This window comes from Tauraco erythrolophus, chromosome 4 (assembly GCF_009769465.1).
Source record: "Tauraco erythrolophus isolate bTauEry1 chromosome 4, bTauEry1.pri, whole genome shotgun sequence".
Taxonomy (NCBI): domain Eukaryota; kingdom Metazoa; phylum Chordata; class Aves; order Musophagiformes; family Musophagidae; genus Tauraco; species Tauraco erythrolophus.
In genome coordinates, this window is record NC_141468.1 from 53,844,321 (window position 1) to 53,865,855 (window position 21,535).

The window sequence follows — 21,535 nt, forward strand, 5'->3', positions numbered from 1 at the left end:
AAATGTAGATTTTTTCTTACTGTACTCAAGGCTATCTTGCAGTTCTTGCAAAATATTTGTTACCTTTGGCCTTTAAATACCAGAGTTCATGAACACACAGTGGTCTATAAAGAGGCTGGATTGTTGCATGAAAGAGTAACAGAAACAAATTTATAGCCTTTATTCAGGCACACTTTTTTGGGGGGCAAAAATGTGGAAAGTGGAATGCCACAGGCCAGTGATTTAGAGATGAATGCAGAAAGCCGAGTGGACTGAGCACTGGCATATGTCAACAAAAATACCCATTAATCATCTCATCTCCACAGCTTCCTCCTGCCCAGAAGGGTGGGGGAGAATCTTTTTAATCGAGTCTCCTGGGATTTGGCTGACATATAGCTAATGACGTGATGTAATGCCTGACTTCATTAGTGCTGGTCTAACTTGCACACAGGCACAAGCAGGCTGTTGGCAGCCTTCTCTTCAAGGCGTGGCTGTTTTGCAGTGATACATCCCATGACCTCTGTTTCCATCTGGTTTTGCTAGGAAGGATGCTCCATGCTGGCCAGCCCAGGAGATGCCGTTTGACTTCCTCTCGGACGCTCCAAACAGTCACGGGATTTGGACCTGGCGTTTTGGCACCAGGAAAACCCTACGACAGGTCCCTTGTGAAACTCCATCTCCTTGATGGGCTGCATGAGATGTCACAGGAGATGGTGGCTGTTCCTACCATCTCTAAGGCGAACGGTGTTATTTTTAGGTGTTCAGAAGACTGCAATCAAACAGTGCCAAAGCTTGACTTGGCTTCAATGGCCTCGGAAAAGCGTGTGCTCTTTCCTGATGGGAGCTGGGACGTAAAAAGCATCAGGAATTACAATCCTAGTGAAGGCAGCACAACCCCAGTAAAAGCACATTTCAGAGCTTAAGGGTCCCATACAGAATTTATTTCGGTCTTTTGTCCTGTGTTATCTATCAGCAGTCAATTAATCCAGTTGGGGTTATTTTATTCAGCAAAGTTGAATTCATGTGTTAGAAACCCCCCCTCAAGCCTCTGCTCTGAGTCAAAGTACAAGATTTAAACCTTTTTTTTTGACTAATGAGACTCCAAAACAAAAGTTTGTTGCCTAAGTTCTGGCAGTAACTATGGAGGGAGAATATCTAATATTTCAGAGGAGACTTGGAACTTTGATGTACACAAGTAGGTAAAGGAACTTTAAAAAAGTTTTTAAATTCACTGTTTAAAAAAACAAATTTGTGTACATACTACAGCAGTGAAACAATTATTTACACAAGTAATGGAGAACTGTGGTCAGTTCTGTTTTCATAAAGAGAATTAGGGCTGTAAAACAGGCGGTTCAGCTGTTGCTGCTCCTCCTTGCAACGAGTGAAAGGTGGAGAGGAGGAGGACTTCTGCGACAGGCTGGCGAGGCTGACGGGAGTCTCATGAGGATGATGTGCAGTGAGGGATGGGGACAAGTGGTTGTTCCCCACCAGACCTCACAGATGAAAGTGAAACCATATGCACCCTCCCAGGCATGGGTGCAGCTCCTCAACGCAGAAGGGTTTCTCTTCCTTTAAATGCAGATACTTCTCCTTTGGAGGAGAGAGATGTACTCAGTGTCCCCTCAAATGACACAAGCAGAGTGTCAGCTGGATTTTTTTCTGCCACCCATGAAGGTCCTCCTCCAGATTTGCATCAGTGAGGAGAAATCTGGTGAAGCCCGTGGGTGGCCGTAGGTGCAGAACGGAGAGCATGCCTGCACCCTATATTTAGCTCACCAGTGTGATATCCTCAGTGCGGTTTGGGGATCCGGAGTCCCCCACGGTGAGTCACCATCCTCACAGTAGTCCCTGGGAGCGTGACTTTTGGATCGCTGCTTTTGCTTGGGAAGTATTTAATTTCACATGTGGTCGAGTCATTGCTTTTGGCCTGGCCTCCTCGGTGTCACATCTTATGGAATATCACTTAGCTCATGTTCCTGTCTCCCTCTCCATATCCACCTGCTGCTGCTGTGAACACGCACTGGTGGGCGATGCTATTTATCAGCTGCACCCCTGTTTGGCTGAGGCACCCCACTTCTGAGATTGCAGCAATCGCCAAACAAGGAGAACATGCAAACATGATGCGGCTTTTGCTCTCCAAAAATAGCTCAAAAGTCAATGAATCATCTCTTTTCCCCTGGCCCCAAGCTACAGGAATCCTCTGGATAGATTTGTCAACAGCGTCTTCGGGCTTTCGCCCTGCAAACTGCACCATTGCTTTTTGCAAACAACATCAAAAAGGGAATTCAAGGAGCTCCCTGTCCTTCACTGAAACAAGAAGATTGCTTCGAGGAGGGCCAGGAAGATCTCACCTTTCCTTTCACACCCTCCCACTTGAGAAACATTTTACTAGTGAAAGGTCGCTGACTTACGTTTGCAGGCATCCGGGGCAGAGAAGGGCTTCCTGAGGTCCCGGTAGAAGCCCGGCTTGCAGCGCTGGCAGTGTTGCCCTTCTGTGTTGTGCTGACAGTTGTCGCATACACCACCACTGCGATTGCCCGATGCTAGCCACGCATCCATGTCGAAATGACAAGTGTCGGCATGCCCATTGCACTTGCACGCTGAGACGAAGCAAAGGGAACAGAAAGACTCATTAAAGCAGTGAAAGATGTTCATCTACAGAAAAGAGACACAAAACCTCAAACTATGTTTTGGAATGGGAGACCTGACCTCTGAACCCGTTATTCATTCAAATGCATGAAGTATCATCACATTTTCACCCATGCTTCCCAACCTCTATAGGTGACATTTACAAAAAAATTTCTTTAACTCTGTTGAAATAATTTCTTTAACCCCTATACGGGTTTCCCAGTACAAGGACAGCAACGTGGTCAGACTGGCGCAGGGAAACCTCCCACATTCACTGGTCCTGCTGGGGCAGAATCCTTCCCTCCCTGTTTTAGAAACCAGCAGCACCCCGTACAGCATCTGCCACCTGGGTGCTGTCAGGATGCTCCTTGCATCTGACGGAGGGAACAGGCAGGTGGAGGGGAGGCGTGTGAGAGAGAGTGAGCATCCCCTTCTCCATGCTCTGGCAGTGGAGGAAGTCAGGATGCCCACACGCCTGAAGTTGGGAGCCAGGTGAGATCTATTCCCACTCCTGCTCATCAAATTCTGCTGGTGGAAACAGGGATTCACTCTCAGTCCCTTGAGGAACATCCGTACTGCAGTGAGTGGGATTGCAGCCCACCTAGGCAGGCTGATGCTAGCTTAAGCATTGATGGCATGGTAGCCATGGCAGGACGGCACTCAGCATGCCTGCCAGCCTTCCTGGGGTGGTGTGGCTAATCCTTGGCACCCTTCTGGCTGGACTGTTGCTGTTACCAAAGCAGATCACTCTGTGACTTCTGCGGTCCCCTGCAGCCTGCTCTCACCCTGAGCATCCCTCCCTGGCACCGCAGCAGTAATCCTTGAACCTCCCAGAGCCCATGGCTCCTCCTGCCCTCAGCACCCATGGGGTGAGCAGAGCCCATGTCCAGCAGCAGAAGGCCATATCTCCCACAAGCATATTTGTCAGTGGTGCCTATGGAGGGGACAGTGCTGGTCCCCCACTGCCTCCAAGGCACCCCAGCAGGCTGCAGTCTTCCCACAGCAGAAGACCATACCTCTAGGAGATGCGCTTTGGTCCCACAGAAAGGCCAAACTGACAAACAAGATAGTCTCATCAGGATTTCCAAGTGAGGAGCTGTGCAAACAGGGCCGTCCCTGCCACACAAACATGCGTTGGGTGCTGGGCAGGAGCATGGCATTGGCTCTCCACTCCCTGAGATGCGTTGCGAGCACCAGCCCACTGCCCCAGTAGCTGCTGCCTCTTGGAAACACAAGGAGGAAGCATTTCACCCCGGCAGAGGCTCTAGAGACACTGTTCTTGGCTGGCTACTTACACTGACACTCTTTGGGGGCTCCGGTTTTGCCGTCGGCAGCCTGCCACGGCTGGTCATTGTAGAGTGGGGCGCAGTGCTGGCAGTGGGACCCTGCTGTGTTGTGCTTGCACATGCATTTCCCATGAACCTAGTAGGGGAAAGAGAGCAAGGATCACCCACAGTAAAGCCGAAAGAGTCTCTGGGGCACAAGTAATGCTCACGTACAGGAGATACCATGCCAGTTAGATGCTATTGCACAGACTAGAAAGAGGGCTAGCACAACGTCTTCTGATTTGATGTCCAGTTCAGCCAAAGGCAAATATCCTGCAGTCACACTTTCAATTAGATTCATATTTGTGGATGTGCATGTCATGGTATTGTACAATCATACCTTTTTTTTTTTTTTTTTTTGAGAATTAGAAGGATCTTCAGTAAAGAGTTGCCAGTCGCAGCATGAATTTCCAGGAGAGATTAAAAAAAGCCAAGATTCAAAGCATCCTTGGGAAACACTTTTTCTCCCTCACAAATATGAATACACCTTTGCAGTACTGCAGGAAGAGCACCCACAATCTCAGCACCCAGCTCTGTGTGCCCAGTCATCACCAACATAAGCAAGTATGAAAAAAAAAAGAAATTCAACCCCCTGAAACATAGGTATCTACGCATCCTAGGCAGAATTTTTGCCCCACAAAAGAAGAACCAAGGGCAGCACAAGGACCATGAGTGACTCAGCTACGTTCACGACAGATAGATAATTTAACAGCTAGACAGCCTAGTGTGAGGGGGTAATTAGAGATGAAAAGCCAGCGTAGCACGCTTGGTGCCAGCTGCCCAGTCAGCCGCTGGCATTACTCACGCTGTTGGCAAATGCAAAGAAAACAGGAGGTAGCCAGAGGGTAAGAGCAGCCCGGCAGGCCCCAGATGCAATGAAATCAAGCTCTGAAGCAGCATGGCTCTGCCGGCAAGGCTGAGGGCCTGCCTTTTCCCATGGAGTGTGGCGGGCAGATACCTACCATGGCTATTTTGAGGGCTGCCTGTGCTTGCAGTTTTTCTCTGCTTGATGTTCTGCTTTTAAATACAGTTTTACTAAGAGCATTGTAGCTGCAAATCTCTCCAGATGTCTGATGCACGGCCAGGCTCGAGGCACAGCTGGCATCCTGCATTTGCTGAAACACAAGTTGAGCGGTGCCTTACCACCCTAGAGCCCCTTCCTTCAGCAGTCACGGGGAAAGTGATAGAGAAAGGAAGGTAATTAAATGGCCATGGTTCGGCTTCTCCTGCTGCTCAGCAACGAGCCAGAGACCTCGGCCTGCTCTGCCAGCGTGGCCCTGTGCTCATGCCACAGGTTGGCCATAAAACCAACGGAGCCAGGGAGCTGCAGCAGCCGCTGGCTGCTTTTGGCATCGGGAGTGACACAGCCTGGAGCTGGGGCATGGCTTTAACTGCTAGTGGGAAATTCTGCCTTCCACTCTGTTTAATTTGTGGTTTTACAAGTGTGCTGTTCCTAACTGTATGACTTGCTGCTGAGACCTGCCATGAAAAAGGTTCCTGTGAAAAATCTGAACAGCAAACAGAGCTGAAGAGGACCTTGAACATGTTGTAAACAGCTCCTGCTTGTTACGTAGGTGCACACACACACAAACACACCCCCTCACTCCTGGCTAATGATGACTTTCTGATTTATTTATTTTTAATTAATAGATTTCAGCTGCTATCTCACAGGGGTCAGATGTAACCGGCACAGAAAAAACTTCAAAACTGACCTTGAAAGTCCTTAAGAGACTTTTCAGCAGCAATGCAAATAACAAAATATTTCAAAAACTTTTTGAGTGATCCTTTCCTGCTTTATTAAAATGTCTAGACCACCAAAGTAGGAATAAGCAAAATACAGTAGAGCAACTGGACTGTGTAAACAACTGACAGATACAGATGGAGTCAGATAGATAGAATGTGCAAGCATCTCAACTAAAGTGCAAATACTAAGATAACATCGCTTTCTGTGCTGTTTGGCCTCATTGCAGATATTAGTTGGTCTCACTGCAGGTACTAGCTGGTCTGTCTGGCTTATCATATTGATATATACTTAAATACGTGCTAATGTTTGAAAAGAAATGAAACAAATTTGAAGAGGGAATATTTAGTTCTCAAAGTGTGTCTTGTGTTTTTATATTTTCATTTTTGCTACCACCTACAAAATGTTCTTCAAACTCTCAGATGCCTCACTAAAAGTCCTAAAAATTATCACTCTTCAATAACATTTCTTTCTCTCATATATTTTTCAGGCAAAGTCCACACACAAGCCAATATTACAGCGTTACTTCGCACGCATTTAAAAGCATCCACCTGCATGTAAATAGAAATTGATTAAACCTATATTGGTTGTGTGATCATCTTCTAGTGGTTTTGATGGAGCACTACCTCTTTGACGCCATTTTTGGTCAGGGTTTCTTGCAAGCCCTTTAGCCATCAAGTGGTTAGGACTAAACAGGTTGTAGTAGTCTGAACCACATCTGTGGTCAAAGAAATCCTTCAGCTTGTTCTTCACAGGACTGTCCCAGCTCTTAGGGCAGAGAGATCCACCAGATTTGGGGATGTACGTAATCAGGAGGGGAAGGTGACCTGAGGGAGCCGGAGGGTGCCATGGTTGCCTCATTGAGGCACCTCATGGTGCTCAGGGCCTCATTGAGGCCCTGAGCAACCTGATCTAATTGGAGATATCCCTGTTCCTTGCAGGGGGGTTGGACTAGATGACCTTTGAAGGTCCCTTCCAGCCCTAACCATTCTATGATTCTATGATTCTATGATTCTATGATTCTATGATTCTATGATTCTATGATTCTATGATTCTATGGTCAAAACCAGGTTGTCCCTTGGTGCTTTAGCGATCATGATGCCAAAGTAAGAAGGATATGGGAGAAGACTTGCAAATAGGGGTACGTCTTAGACATGGGGACTCTTGGGATTACATGTGCTCCTCCTGCCTGTGCTCGTAGCCTGCAGTCTCACCCCTCTAATTCAGCTCCCCTCTTGCCAAAGCCACACAAAGAATCAGTGGGGACTTGATCAATCAGCCAGCAGCTGCTCAGCATTAATAATGTACAACTCTGAAACTCAGCAGCACCTAAGAAACCCTCACAGGATTAAGCATCCCAAGACACCAGCAGAGAGAGAGGCAAAACTCCCCGCCGAGCAGCATTCACAGTCCCAAGGCGTAAAAGCCCGCATTTTCTGAAAGCCCAAATACTGTATAATAGAGCATGCTGCGTTGCCAAAACAGGGGGAGGTGGGGTGAAAATAAAACAGAAGAGGACGGATATCCCAAGACCCTAATGTGCAGCCATTAATTTGGCACGCAGAGCTAATAAGTAACCACTGAATAGCTGTGCGACAGCTTCTTAATCTGAATGTGAACACCAAAGAAAGAGTTTTTTTCAACTTAAAAAATAATAATTAAAAAGAAGTCCATGGTGAGGTGTTTCATCCTGCTGTAGCAAGCACTGCAAAAAAGCCAAATCTGGAGATGGTGCAAATCAAGCCAGCGGGTGTTTAGAGAGCTCCCAAGCTCATAAGGGTGCTGCTTCACATTCTCCTTTCCTCCAGGGTTTATCACAACCAGATGTGTTATCATCTTCATCAGATGCTCCCTCCCAAGCCCAGATCCCACTGCGGGTCCTGCACCTCCTCCACTCAGCTCGGTGTGGGCTGGGCTGGCCGTTCAGTAGCCCAGCCTGCCATGAACACTTTGCAAACCTGTGCACCCCTGCTTGCTGTGAGGCCAGGAACTCATTTCAGCAGGACTTGTGTCTGGGTGAGCACCCATGGGGACACAGGGTGTGATGGCCTGGCTGGCCCTGCTTCTGCATCGGATGCAGCTGCCCAGGCTCAGGTCTTTGGGAGCAAACTTTGGGAAAGGCAGATGGGTTCTCAATTCCCGTGGTGCCGAGCCTTTACAGCAGCACTACTCAAACAGGCCTGGACCCTGAGAAAACTGCCTTTGCTAGGTCCCCCCAGGTCTTGCAGTGGCCCTGGCCTGCTAATGAACAAGCTAAACAGCTGAATGACCAGTCTCAATGGAGCGAAGGGAGAGAAATGGGCTCTTTAATAATTTTTTTCAGTGCAACTGTTTAGTTAATACCCTTTTCTGCCCTATTCTTTTTTTTTCCCAAATATCTAATGAAAGTCAGACCTAAGTGCTTGCCTCAGGCTGATGTATTTATTCTTTCAATAGCATTATAACGATTACCACCCAAACCAGCTCTGCTTTAAACATCTCTCCATCCCAGCTTTATCCCATTGAAGAAAATGTTTCTTTTCTTCTACATAATTCCAGCATGACAGAAAAGATTTTTGTGCATCAGAAACAACGAAAGAAGTGAATATTAACAAGCCCTTTCTTGCAGCCCATAGGCAGACAGGTATTTTTTTTAGTTATAAAGAAATAGTATGACAGCTGAAAATAGCAGAAAGACAGGACAAGAAGAAGAGATAATAGAAGGAAAAGAGAAGTGGCAGGAAGTGAAAAACAGCCAACACACTGTCTACACTGGGTGAAACTAATGCCCATAAGAGCTGCAGGAGGGCCAGATGCAAGACTGCTATGCCCTGTAAACTCCCCATCGTGACGGAGAGCAGCTGGGAGCTGGGGCTGAGAAACCAGCCCGGCAGCTCTGCTGGGACCCAAGGTAGAGCAGGGAAATGATGTACCCAGCCTCAAGGACTTCTCTGGCGTCTCAGCACCTTTCTGAAGGCAGAATGTGACACGAATCGACAAGGGAAAGAGCACATTTTTTCCTCCCTTTTCATTTGCCTCAATTTACATTTAACTATAAGGCATACCCCCTCGGGTCACGCTGGAGCATCGCTAAGTACACAAACACAATTCCCAGGACGTCTCACCGCTTTAAGCATTCACACAGTTCTCGACTCTCTTAAGCAGCAAAGCCTTCTCATACCATTTTTCATTTTGTCATAGGGTCTTTACATCCCAGTTCACTTTCACACTGTTTCCCTTCTTAGCTCTACAGCCCTGTCGCAACGTCAGTCATTAGAGGGCACAATGCAAACAGTGTTACAAAAGTTGACTTCTGTAAGATAAACGAGCGACTGATTTCTCTATACAAAGACAGTTGCTAGGGCATGCTTCCTTCCACAGCCTTTTGTTGCTGAATTATAACCTTCCAGCGCTTCCTTTCAGATTGCAAATACATGGGGTTTATTCTTGAGGCAAATCCTATAAAATACTTTTCTCCCTATTTATCATGTTTCAAAATGTTGGGCAGTGAGAAAGCAATGCTGCGTCGAGGGAAAAACACTTTCAGTCACCTGTTATGAATTGATTTATATTGCAAGAGCTCTCCCACTATATAGAGTCCAACACAAATGCATACTGAAAGAAAATCAATGAGCCAAAGACCTGACAGCATAAATAGGCTAAATAGCTGGGAGGGGCAACTGCTTTTAATAGCTTCTTTCTTGGAACTGCTAAAATTGTATTTGCGCTTTTTTTTTTTAACTATAATGGAAAATGGGCAATATCAGCCTGAAGGAAAATCACGGCATTCACGCTGAGTCTCTTAACGATAGCTTTTAAACTGTGTTGCACTCGAGCTACCGTGCCAATTTTGGAACCAATGCCTACTGGCTGCTGTCAGCACATGGGGACGTATTCTTTCCCAAAGCACCAGACAACCAAATTTATGCATGAGAAAATTCTCATATGCTATCTCCTTCCCGTGAAAGAATACAAAGCTTGTTGTCCAGGGTATGGGGGCCGTCTGATGTTTGGGTTTTTTTAAATTCCTTGTACAATAGGCTTCTGTCAGCGGTGCTGGAGACCTTCAGCATCTTTTGATGTCAGTAGCGCGATAACACTTTATAACAGCCACTGGGTTGGCCACATGGGAAGGGGGAGTAATATTTACCCTCCCCAACTCTACAGAAGTGCTTTAGCATGGCAGCCCAGTCTGCCTAGGATCCCAACCATAGTATATCCCACCTCCCCACCCCTTTATAACTATGGAAGGAGCTCAGGGAGATCAGCTGGCTATTTTGAGTACATCAACTGAATGCCTCAAATTAAGTGAGGTATATCTGGGGTTTGGTGCCTAATTGTCAGGCAGCTGCCAGAAATCAAGTTCAGTTGCATTCACTCATCAAGTTCCTGAACTGGTTTGTCTGTTTAGTCTAGAAAATACAGCACAGTTCCTGGAAAAGTCCCTGACTTACACAGACACAGCACCTTGGTCTGTTAAAGAAGCGTAGAAGCGTAATTGCAACAGTACCGTTTCGGTGTGGCAGCAGCACCACACCAAACCATTTTGGGCACGTGTCTTAAGCCTGTTGAAGCTCCTTCATGCCTAGGTTCTAGTTTCCCATTTTCTTTCGTCAGAGCAAAGATAGCTGCTGTATCACAGTATTAAAACTGTCATTGACGGAAAAAGAGAAGAAGAGGAAGAACACACCCAGACCACTTCATTTGTTCTCACTCTGTTCAATGCAGCTGAAAGATGGGCAGACAGGGCTGCACTAGTAGGAGTGCAGGAGAGGAAAGGAAAGAGAGAGCAGGAAACATTAGACAGTTGATAATATTTGATTATCAAAAAGATAATAAAGTAATCAATTGATAATGGGATCTCATGTCATAGGGGCAAAAGCAGGAAGCCCAGCAAGGACATAGCCCTTTAACACTGATAACTTAGGCCAGCTGTGAGAACCACATTGCTGTTGCAGGACTCCGCAGTCAGGGAGGGCCAAGGAATCTCTGAGATGGATGAACTCCTGCCCTCACTATGAGACAGAACTGCACAGCGCAGGCGAGGTATCTCTGAGTTTGCTTTCCCTACTTTGGAGTCCTAAACTGCAAGATCCTACCTGTCCCTAGGCTGATCTTCCCCTTTCACAACTCTTGCCATGGTTGCAAGCAGGGCATAGGGATGCTTTAGCTGGTAAGGGGCCAAGCATACACTGCAATAGCTCCATGCACATGGCAAGGGGCGAGAAGCTCCTATGCTGCATGTCACCTGAAAGAAACAGTCTTCTCACAGCCACTGAAGATCAGGGGGGCTTTCCTGTATCTGTGAATCCATTCCTCTATTCACACAAGGATTTCACCATGTAACGCAGGTCACAAACTGATCCAACTGCTTTGCATGGGATGGTGTGCAGTGTGTTTGTTCATGAACATCTTTTTCTGGCCATGCATTGGGCTGTTGTTGACGAGATTTGGAGAGAAAGGGTGGGTGGGGGAATCACTGGCAAGCTTTGCTCTGTGGTACCCACACAGTGACTGTCACAGAGAGAAGCATCACAGAGAGTTTTGCAGCTGGACAGAGATGAGGGCACAGAAACAAACCTCTTCTCTTATCAGGCCCTGGCTATTGCTTTTTGCTGTTGCGGCTAAGGTGAAATATTTTTTTCTCACAGTGAATGTTCGGACTCTGTGACGTCCACCTTTGCTCTGACTTGACTCAGAGGAATCACAAAGGAGGTTATTCCACCTCAGTGAACAGAGCTAGAGCTGCTTCTGCTGGGGTGGAAGGAGCCCCTCGCTGTCCATGGAGCAACCTTGTTCGCATCCCATCCCTACACCCTGAGGATGTCCCTGGTCAGTATTATCTCCTAGCCAAGCTGGACTTCTAGCCTGCCTTCAGCCACTCTGAATATTTTCCCTCGAAACTGTCAGATTCCCAGCACACGATGGCCCAGCCCTGAAAAAAAATGCATCCAATGGGAGGAATCCCGCGGCAGTGAGCTGGGCTGATGTCCTGAGGTGAGTGGAGCATTCTGGTCCCCCAGGTCAGGGCCCTGCACCAAATCTGCCCAAGCAGCAGCCACCAGCATCCCTGTATCCCCGCCTGGCTTTGTCAGATCCTCTCTGGGTAAGATGGCTGAAATGTTTCCGGTCGCTTTGTGAGATCTGCCCAAGACCTGCCAGCTATGTCCAGTGCTGCCACAACACCTCAGCTTACTGCCCAGAGCAGCCCAAGAAGAAAACAAATATATCATGTCCGGGTCTTCCGCTGGCCAAACAGGGACTGAAACTAAGCCTACAGTCAGGATTTTGCCTGTGGGCTGCGACCAAGTAGGGAGTTAAAAGTAGGGGGTTAAGAAAACTTGCACATACTTATTCTGGAAAAGTTTGGTTTTATTTTTTTAAAGGATCTTAAACTTGCTTAGATTTTCTTCAGGATTGCTCTGGTCTAAACAAGCATAAAAACAGAGCCAGATTTTATAATCATATTGTGAAATGGTAATGTGCTTCCCAGCTTTTGCTGTCCTCAGTTTTACGGTGAAGGTTATGCTAAAACCCCGTATAGATACAGTTACATAAAGACAAGACTGAAATCCCCATCTCACACTTGAATGACTGATCGTAATTCTTAAGAATTCTCTTTTATGTGACCTTTTTTGGTGAAATGTACAAAAACGCTGCCTCTCTGAACTCCTACTCTCTTTTCAGAAGTTTCTCTGACTTCTCCCAGCTGAACAGCCACAGACCACCCTGCAACCTTCCATCCCTTTTCTACTCATTCACACACCTATGTCTTGCTAGCATCTTGGAAATAATCCTCCCTTCTCATCTTGATGCAACACACTGGCAAACTCCAGCCTGGTATGCATGAGCGGCTGCCAGTGCAGTCCCCAAATCGCAGCAGCCTTGCACTGAGCAGGAGCCTGGCATGGACCAGGCTCAGCCCCAGCTGCCTCAGTTCCATGGTGGAAAAATGGTATTGGGAGAGGAAATATCTTACCATTCCCTGACCCACCCTGCAAAGCATGGGGTTACGTCCTCCCTACACTGGCGCATCCCTTATGGGGTATGTGGAATAAGCTGCAAGGCACAGTGAAATGAGTCAGCCTCACTGCAGAAACGTCACCTTTGGGACTCCTGCCACGTACACATTTATAACTGGAGTTGAATTTCCAGTCCCCTTGGGGCCGGCGCAGGGGTTTGTTGCTATTTCTTGCTTTGGTTTTCAGTGTGATTTTGGCACTTCATTCTTTCCCACAGCATTGCCTGATACCTACGCACTATGGTTTTCACAGGCTGTAGCCGTACTGGAGGCATGTTTGGCTGCAGGCTCTGTTACAACTCTCAGCAGTGCTCCAGGGCATGCTCCCGTGCAACTGTATCCCATCGAAATAATCCCAAGCAAACAGCTCCTTTCAAAGACTTTCACTCAGGGAACATCTGTGGAAAGCAGAGCAGTGCTACTTGAAACAGCCTTATCAATCATAGCGCTGCGCGCTTTCAAATTGGTGTATTTTCAAGACGCTGCAAAATCAGCTCTATTAGAAGGGAAACGTGCTGCCTGCTTCATGTCTGAGACCATAATTCAAGTGAAATGAGAGTTCCCCGAAGAGCTGGACGGATGCCAGACCTCCTTACCTCGAGTAACTGCCTTACGTTTTTATGATCTTTCCCTTTCTAGCATTATTCAGCGCAATTTATTTAACTGCCCGGCTTTTCCTACCGCTCCTCTGTCAGCAAAGCCAGGACTTTCAGAGCCAGCCAAGATGGGCAGAAAGGACAAGACGTGTTAGGGGCAGCGAATGTCCCCGGACTGGCAGGGTGCTGGCATGACATGCCGCAGGCATCCAACACGTCGGCCGCTGCTGTGCCCATCACCTCCCCAACAGGTTAGTTAGTGGCTCTCGCTTCTTCGGGACATGGGAGCACTGGGGTTTAGGTCTTGGTGGGTCTCAAGGGATTTGAGCTCAGATCTCTTGTGATGGGAGTCCTCTCAAAACTGGAGCATATGGGTTTTATTTGGAGAAAGGTATTGCAAAGTGCAGTTGAAAGCTTGGGAGCAAGAGCCAAAACCCAGCTCTCTGGACCCTCGGTTCAGGACCCAACCCAATATCTGCGGATCCTCCAGAAGCAACGGCAATCACAAGATGTCTAGTGCCTTCGGAGAAGCTCTTCACCCCTTTGTCATCAAAATGCCCTGCATTTATTACCTTTTAGATATTCTGTTATTGCAAGTTAGCGTTTGGGGGAAGCAGGGAGTCAGCAATTTCAATTTTTTTTAAGGATCCACTTGAAATAAACAAACTACTGTGGAGCACCCTTGAAAGATGAGAGTCCTAGTGGACCACACATCACAGCACAAGGGAAGCCCAACACTTCAGCCTGACATGGAGACCACCTCCTTTGTAAAGACCTCTTTTGCTCTCTGTGCTTGGAATTCAGGGCATCACATGAAAGAGCGTAGATTTTGATTCGATATAAGGAAGAAATTTTTTACAATGAGGGTGGTGAAACACTGGAACAGGTTGCCCAGAGGAGCTGTGGATGCCCCATCCTTGGAGGTGTTCAATGCCAGGTTGGATGAGGCTTTAAGCAACCTGTTCTAGTGGAAGGTGCCCCTGCCCATGGCAGGGGGGTTGGAAGTAGATGATCTTTAAGGTCCCTTCCAACCCAAACCATTTATGATTCTATGATTCAGTGTCAAATACCGCATACTTGGACCCATATCAGACTCTATACCTTCCCTACTGTTTTTAAAACTCTGCTTTCCTGCACTGCAGACGTTGTTGGGCACATGTACATACCACGTGGAAAACGCCAGCCGCCTTGACAGGCTTGAATCCAGCGACGGGGACACAGTGGTCAGCGTGGCCATTGCAGAAGCAGCTGCCCTTCACGATGAAGTCGTAGACAGCGTAGTGCAGGGGTGGCGGGGGCTGCGAAGGCTGGGTGGCCGGTCCAGCCGGGAGGCAGGGACAGCCCTGCCGCTCCAGCAGCCGCACTCGAAGGTTGGTGATCTTCAGCTGCGCCTGGGCTTCTGGGCTGTATGGGTCCTCTGCAGCGTAAGGTGGTGACAGGGCTCGGTATATCACCTGGGCAGAGAAACGCAGAAAGGGAAGCAGAAAGGTGGTTATCAGTCATCCCTGTGGTGGTCCAGGGAGTGGGATGGAGATGGGAACATCCTCTGGGAGGATGCACTGGGCTGTCGTGATACTTTTTCCCCTCCACAAGTGATGGGAGCAGCAAATCCACCTCCACCCCCATGTGCACAGTGACCCCCTGCCACGATCTCCTATGTCCCTTTCCACAACAAGTCCAGACCCAAAGGGTGTCAAGTGACATTTTGCCATTAACTTAAAGCAGAGGTTACTGTCGCTGGTACACGGCATGGCCCAGCGCAGGAAGCGGCAGTCCTGCAGGCGATGCTCAGGTGAGGGACTCTTCATTAACCTTCCCTCCCCCAGAATGAGTGTATTTTTTAACAAATAAAGCTCAGATTTCCAAATATTTGGCTCCTATCAGTTCCAAGCTGCTTCCTAGTGGAAAAGTAATTAGGTGTGGCAATTAGTGACAGCAATCTGATAGTTGAGAAAACTGAGATAAGAAAGAAAGAAAAGTGGGGGCTTCTGAAGTTTAAACAAATACTTATCAGTCAGTCTTTATTTTAGCTTTGGTCTGATTGAATAGGCAAATATTGGCTCAAGCTGAAAATTGAGAGCACTAGATAAAAATAACTAATTTTCTTGAAGAGGTTTATTTTAAACTTCTTGGTCAAGCTGCCTACAGCGTGACATCAGAAACAGCACATAACTCACATAACCACTATTGGCATAAAATGACACATTTACAGCACATGTATTAGTTACTGGTCCATTTAACTTACAGTGACACTTTCTAAATAGTTAAATAACTCTTCACTGTGTAGCCACCAAAGGCTCGATAAAGTACAATATTTGTAAGCAACATTAATTCAGTCACTTGATGAGTGATTGAGGGTATGACGCAGCCTAACGGCTGGATGCAGTGGCTTAAAACCTCCTCAGATCACCTCGCTGCCCCCCTGATAACCACCCATGGTACCCGAAACAGCAGCCAGCCTTCTACGGACAGCAAGGAGGTGTGCAGCAGTGAAGGGCAACCATCATTTCTTGCCAGGAGGTGCTGCGGGGTGCCTGGTGAGAGGCAGCAGGCGAACCTGCCAGCACCGCTTACGGGGGTCACAACCTCCTCTCCCTAAATCCACTCCTACCAAAGGATGTGACCGATACGCCTCAGCCAGCGTAAGGCTTCCCTTTTATTTCACCAGGATTCACGTATCCTGGAAGTAGTGACCCCAGTGCTGCCAGTTCGCCTGCCCGCGGGCTTTGCCTGCTGGCTGCCGCCTCCACCAGCCCCGCTGCTGCTGGCACCGCTCCTGCCCGGGACCTGGCTTGTCTCCAGACCTTCCAGGATCCAGCCAGAGGAAGCTTTGTCCAGGCCTGGAAGGAGACTTAGAGTTCGTTTTGGAGATGAATGGCAGCAGTGTGCCTTTGTGCGTCCCATCGGCCTGCCAAGCGTGGTGGCTACCAGCGTGCCGATGACAGTGGGGCTCGGGCATGCTGGTGCCAGATGCCGTGTACTGGCAAGCCCCATGCTGCTATCCTGCAGATGCTCCCTCCCAAAGGTATTCCAGCATCTTCTGCCGGAAAGACATCGATAAGGGAGAAGGTTAACCGGGCAAGGCGGTCAGAGGACAAGGTTGGTGAGCAGTACGCCCCTCATGTGGAAGTGCAGAGTCTGATGAGGGATATTAATAAATAGTAACACATTTCAAAAATGTATTTTTTTCCTCTTTTTCAGGAACATACAGAGCTTTTTCTGCTTTCCTAAAATAAGAATATCAAGCAGTTATGAACAGAAATCCAAGTGAACCCAACTCTCAGGCCCTGCACCTCTCTCAAGGCTTGTTATTTACCCAAATTTAAATCAATGACATTTTGATCACATTTACTCATTAGTGGCTTTGTGAACACAAGATTCTTTCAGATATGGAAAGAAATTTCCTTGGGAAACATCCAAACTGGAGACATTGATTTCTTTTTAGTGGAGATGATGGAAAATGCCATGTTGAGAATTTCAAGTAAAAATTAGCAGTTTGGATTCCTTGCAATTACATAAATTGCATCTCAGAGAATTCTTTGTTTGTCCTGATTTGGATGCAAGCAGCGAAGGAAATACATAAATGGGAACAATTTATGCTAGATGCAGCTGCAGACTTTCTTCTCATAATTTTCAGTTTTTCTTGTTTATCTATCCTCATTTAATGCACATAACCAATGCTTATAGCTCTACTAAAGAGAATTGCAGCAAGGAGATCAATAACCCTGAGTACGCCTTTGCGTCAAGAGAGTTAAATCTTGCCTGCGTGGAATTCAGGGGGAGTTATGCTGCTGATTTCAATGGAGTCAGTATTCTTGCTTAGGCCCTAAAATGTTACAAACATTTCTTTTTATGGCTACTTGAAAACAGTGATGCTAAACATAAGCCCTATCTGTAATTCCCAGGGGCTGCGGGCTCTCAGCTGCTCCCCCCGGCCGCCCCATATCACTGTGGCCGTGTCCAGCAGCCCTGGCCCCGGCTTCAGAGCCACGCTGTGCCCTGCAGCAGTGCAACGTAACAGGGTGAGCCTGATCTCAGTGCCGCCAGCACAGTAAACACCCTCATCCCTCCGTCCCAAATGCTGGTAGTTCTGTTTTAATAAAATACAAACCAGTCATTGTAACATGCAGGATGCCATATAAATAACCATTCTCTGCTCTGCTCTGGCCAATTGAGCTGGAGCCCCCAGGAGCTGCATAATAAGGTCAAGGACGTGTTTCCCAGCAAGATTTCCCTGTTCAGTGTTAACCTCGTTGATTTATCCCAGTCCACCTCAGAAGTCAGCACATCGCTGGGGCCACACCACCCTCAGACAGCTGTTATGGGTCTGCACCCTTGGGCTGCCCAGCATCTCAGCCCCACGTGCACACACGGGCAGGTAACAGTTTTCCTGCTTTTACCTCTCCTTGGACTTTTCTGTGCAATTGTCCCACTGATAGGACTGGCCCTGGTCTGCAGCATCCCATCTATGAACGAACCATGGTTTGCGCACCAAACCTGACTGAGTTTTCACACCTACGCTTCTGCTGGCAGCCCCTGGTCACTGCAGTCAGAGGCCTCCTCAATCAAAATATTGTTTAGTTTTAATGACACAGGGGAAGAATGTAGGCAGGACTTGAGAAAAACGCTCTGCCAACATGCACGTGTATCGGATGACGGGGTTTTGCAAGCCCATCATCTCCCTGGTGCCACTGGGCAGGACTTCCCCTGAACAACTATGTTGAGCTAGTGCTCCCCAGCCACCCTGAGATGCTCGTGGTGATGTGCTCAATCCACAGCCATCGTTTTCTCTTCCTGACAGCGCCCCAAAGCCCTCCAGCTTTATCCTACTAAAGCCACACAGAAAACACGTGTGCCTGGTTCAACCTGCAGGACAGAAACTCTCCCCACGAGCTCTGCCCTGGGGTCTTGGCTGAGGCAGGCATGCGTCACGTCAGAATTTTAGCTGTTGGAGCAGCTTCCCTGCCAGATACGACTAGGGGACGGCAGTTACCCCCTGCCCCTCAGAGAAGCTGCTGTCTGCAGAGCCATCAATTCCATTACTCTTCCTATCCCAAAAGCGCTGGAAGAAGCCATGCCCAAGGGTCCTGCAAAAGACAGCTGCTTTGTGATTACACAAGGGAGTTAAATAGCTTGGTGAGGTACAGGAGAACATAATTTTTGACAAACGATGCCATTCCTGTTTTCACAGAGCAAGGCCTCTGCCAGGAGAAAGCTCCGCCATGTGCAGAAGAACCCACCCACCCCCTTGGTAAAGGAGCCATGGCAGGAAAACCTGGCTGCTGGCAGGCAGAGAGCCTCACCAGAAAGCACTCCACGGTGACCAGACCTCTGGCTTTCCCGCTCAAGTCTGTCTGCATGCAGGTGTCTTACTGACAATATATCAAAACCCAGCATTACAATGTTGAGTAGACTTGTCCCAGCAGCCAGTATGATACCAAAGAGTGGGAGGTCTGGATCTTTACATCAGCAGCTCCTTAGTGCATGCCCTAAACCAAATTTTCTATTTTGTAGAACAAGTAGGAAGTAATAATTTGAAAACCCACAGCACTTCTACACTAGACATGTCATAAAATATCCTATCAGAAAGATATTTTCATTTCCAGTGTTGCTAGCTCACTATAAATCTTAGGATATTTGGGATTCTTGCTAGCTCACTATAAGCTTACGATATATGGCATTCTAAACAGTCCCAGGAACTGAATTGTTATTTCAGCTTCCATTTAAAATTAGGTATCTAGCAATATCTCATATCTGAGGAGCAAATGTCACAAACCAGGAGGCAAATAAAAAGAATATCAGTCTTTAAAACAAAACATCTAGTATTTGGGGTAATGCTCCTTCCACATCACGTGGAATTATGCTGTTGGATCCCATGTGCTATAAATGCCACCTTTGCATGAGGCAACATCCATAGAGGAGTGATACAAAACTTGCACAGGGACTTTTTTGATGAGGGAAAAGTCTCTCTAAACAACCAAATAGGAACTGTAGACTGAAGTCCCTGAGTGAGGAAACTACACTGCTACGTCTCGAGAGGGTTGGGTTCCCTTGTACCTCCTAGTGGCATGCCCGGTGGTGGCAAGAGGGACCTCACTCCACTCCCAGGGGAGCAGGAGTGGAGAAGCTGCCCCACAGCACCTTGTGCATGCCATGGAGTAAAAATATCCTGCTCTTCCGCCTGACCGCTGCGGCTGTCTGCAGTTTGGGCACATCATTACATAGCCACCCTCTAATAAATTCCCACAGTGTTTCAATTTCCTTATGGGCTGTCATGAGCAACTCTTGCTCTGTTGATTACTTAACTTTTTTTTTTTTTCTTGTCTTAGCAGTGCAAGAAGCCTTAGCGGCTTGCCACTCTGCGGATGCAATAATGTAGCCCGGTATATAAATAAAACGGCAGCCACGAACATGGTGCACTCAAGTAACCGCCTGCACCACAATGACCTCGATTTATAAATACATAAAAGTCCCTTTGCAAGAAGTACCCTAGTATGTTTACACTCAAGAAGCAATGAAAGGACAGCTTTATATATATATCCACAGTGGGAAGGAAAATGCTAATGAATGATGCTGAAAGCAACAAAATAGACTCTGAAGTCAAAGTCGTCTGAGGAAGTCAACAAAACCAATGAAAGATTTGCCACCAGCAAAGCCTTCTCGATGAGTCATAGGAGCATCTCAGACCACTGGAACCTCCAGCCACTGCAGGTGAAGGGGCCCAGACGTTTGTCAAGATACAAATGTCCACGGTGATAAAACAGGGCCTTTTTGGATCGCAAATTCCCACAATATTGAAGAAACACATGCAATCCACAAGAAGCTTCTTCCTCATAGACCTTCAGAAATAGGCACAGCTGCACAAGCCATGGACAAAGACCTGCAGCCCCCATGTAAGTGTCCCTTCCCCAGGTCCTGGAACCCAGCTAGAGGCATCACACTCCAATCTCCAACCAGGAGCCCGGCCTCAGCCAGAGTTTCTGCCCTGACCCTGAAAGGCATCAGGAGATGGTTCACAAAATGAAAACACCCGTAAATTACAGACAGAGGGAATAAACGGGTGGGACACTCAAGAAGTGAATACACGTGGGAACAAGGCAACAAATGGGAACATGGCAGAAATATAAGCCATAAACAAATATTAAAAACATAACTACATTTTTATTTGCTTGTAAACGAAAACGAAGGTGGTAACACTGCATGAAGTAGTATGTGGTTTCTTTCTGAAAGAGATCGATGGATTCCACTCTGTATCATCTGACCCACATGCACGAAAATGCATCTACAAGCACTCTGTAATAATGACCTATCCATATTAGTGACTGACCTATTTGGCTCACAGGTGTTTGATAAATTCAGTACTGCTTGATTTTTGCTGGTGGTTTTATTCCTTTCAATGTATTTTACAGGAACACAGGAAAAACATAATAAGAATAAAAGGAATGTAAGGTTTGCTGTCTTCTTCAAATAGCGAGACAGCAAAAGCAATGGGAGATGTGCACCACCTTACAAAGGGGAATGTGATGTTTAGGTAAGTGTTTAATGGGAAAGTTAAGGTTTGCATTAGGAGACTGCGGTGTCTCTTGGTATGCAGGCACTAAATTAACTGTGGCTAATTGGCCTGTGTTACAGGGCCCTGTTGAATCTCCATGTCACCAGAAGCTATCTGGTTCATTTAATACCTGGACAACTCTCTGAAAATGTAGGCAATAAAGACAGTGGTGGAGCTCTGCCAGTGCATCCAAGATCTCATCCCTTTGCCTCCTGAAAAATGTCCCTCAAGCCTGGCAAGTGTTCGAGGTTAGACATTGCCTGCCAGATGATGGGGCTAAGGCGACGAGGAGTCCTTGTCCCCCACCTCTCAGCTCTGGAATTTCCAGCTGTGTCCCCAGCATCGCCTCACATCTGCTTGCACCCACAGGCCCCAGCTGTTGCTCGCAGCCACATGCAACTGCAGCTCAAGCTGAGATGCTCTGTGCAATCCCTGCTGCCCAGTACCCCTCTGTCACCCCCAGCTGCTGAGTGCCTGCACCACTTCCCCATCTCTCTGCTCCCACCTCCACAGCCAGCCCAGCCCGTCAAATAGCCCAGGCCCTCTCCCACAGGGCAACTGCTTTCAGCCTTGGATGATCTTGTTCGGAGAAGCCTAGCTGGGAAATTTTATTGGGCCGATTAAGCTTTCCTTCTCAATAGATGTAAAAGTTGAAAGTAATAATTTCTGCATCAGTGTGGTCAGCTTCTGCCAGGCTCTTTCCTTGGCTTTTCC

At 47.4% G+C, this 21,535-nt stretch overlaps 1 protein-coding gene across 2 annotated transcripts in view; it reads right to left on the reverse strand.

Annotated features, from left to right (window-relative positions):
• The window catches only part of NTN4 (netrin 4), a 48,679-nt gene that overhangs the window by 11,860 nt on the left and 15,284 nt on the right, over positions 1 to 21,535 (reverse strand). For both annotated transcript variants that reach the window (XM_086610135.1, XM_086610133.1), the window contains exons 3-5: positions 14,436 to 14,723; positions 3,903 to 4,029; positions 2,391 to 2,579 (exon numbers count right to left, since the gene is read on the reverse strand). In XM_086610135.1, coding sequence (XP_086466261.1) covers positions 2,391 to 2,579; positions 3,903 to 4,029; positions 14,436 to 14,723 — 604 coding nt within the window. The remainder of the gene's footprint in view (positions 1 to 2,390; positions 2,580 to 3,902; positions 4,030 to 14,435; positions 14,724 to 21,535) is intronic.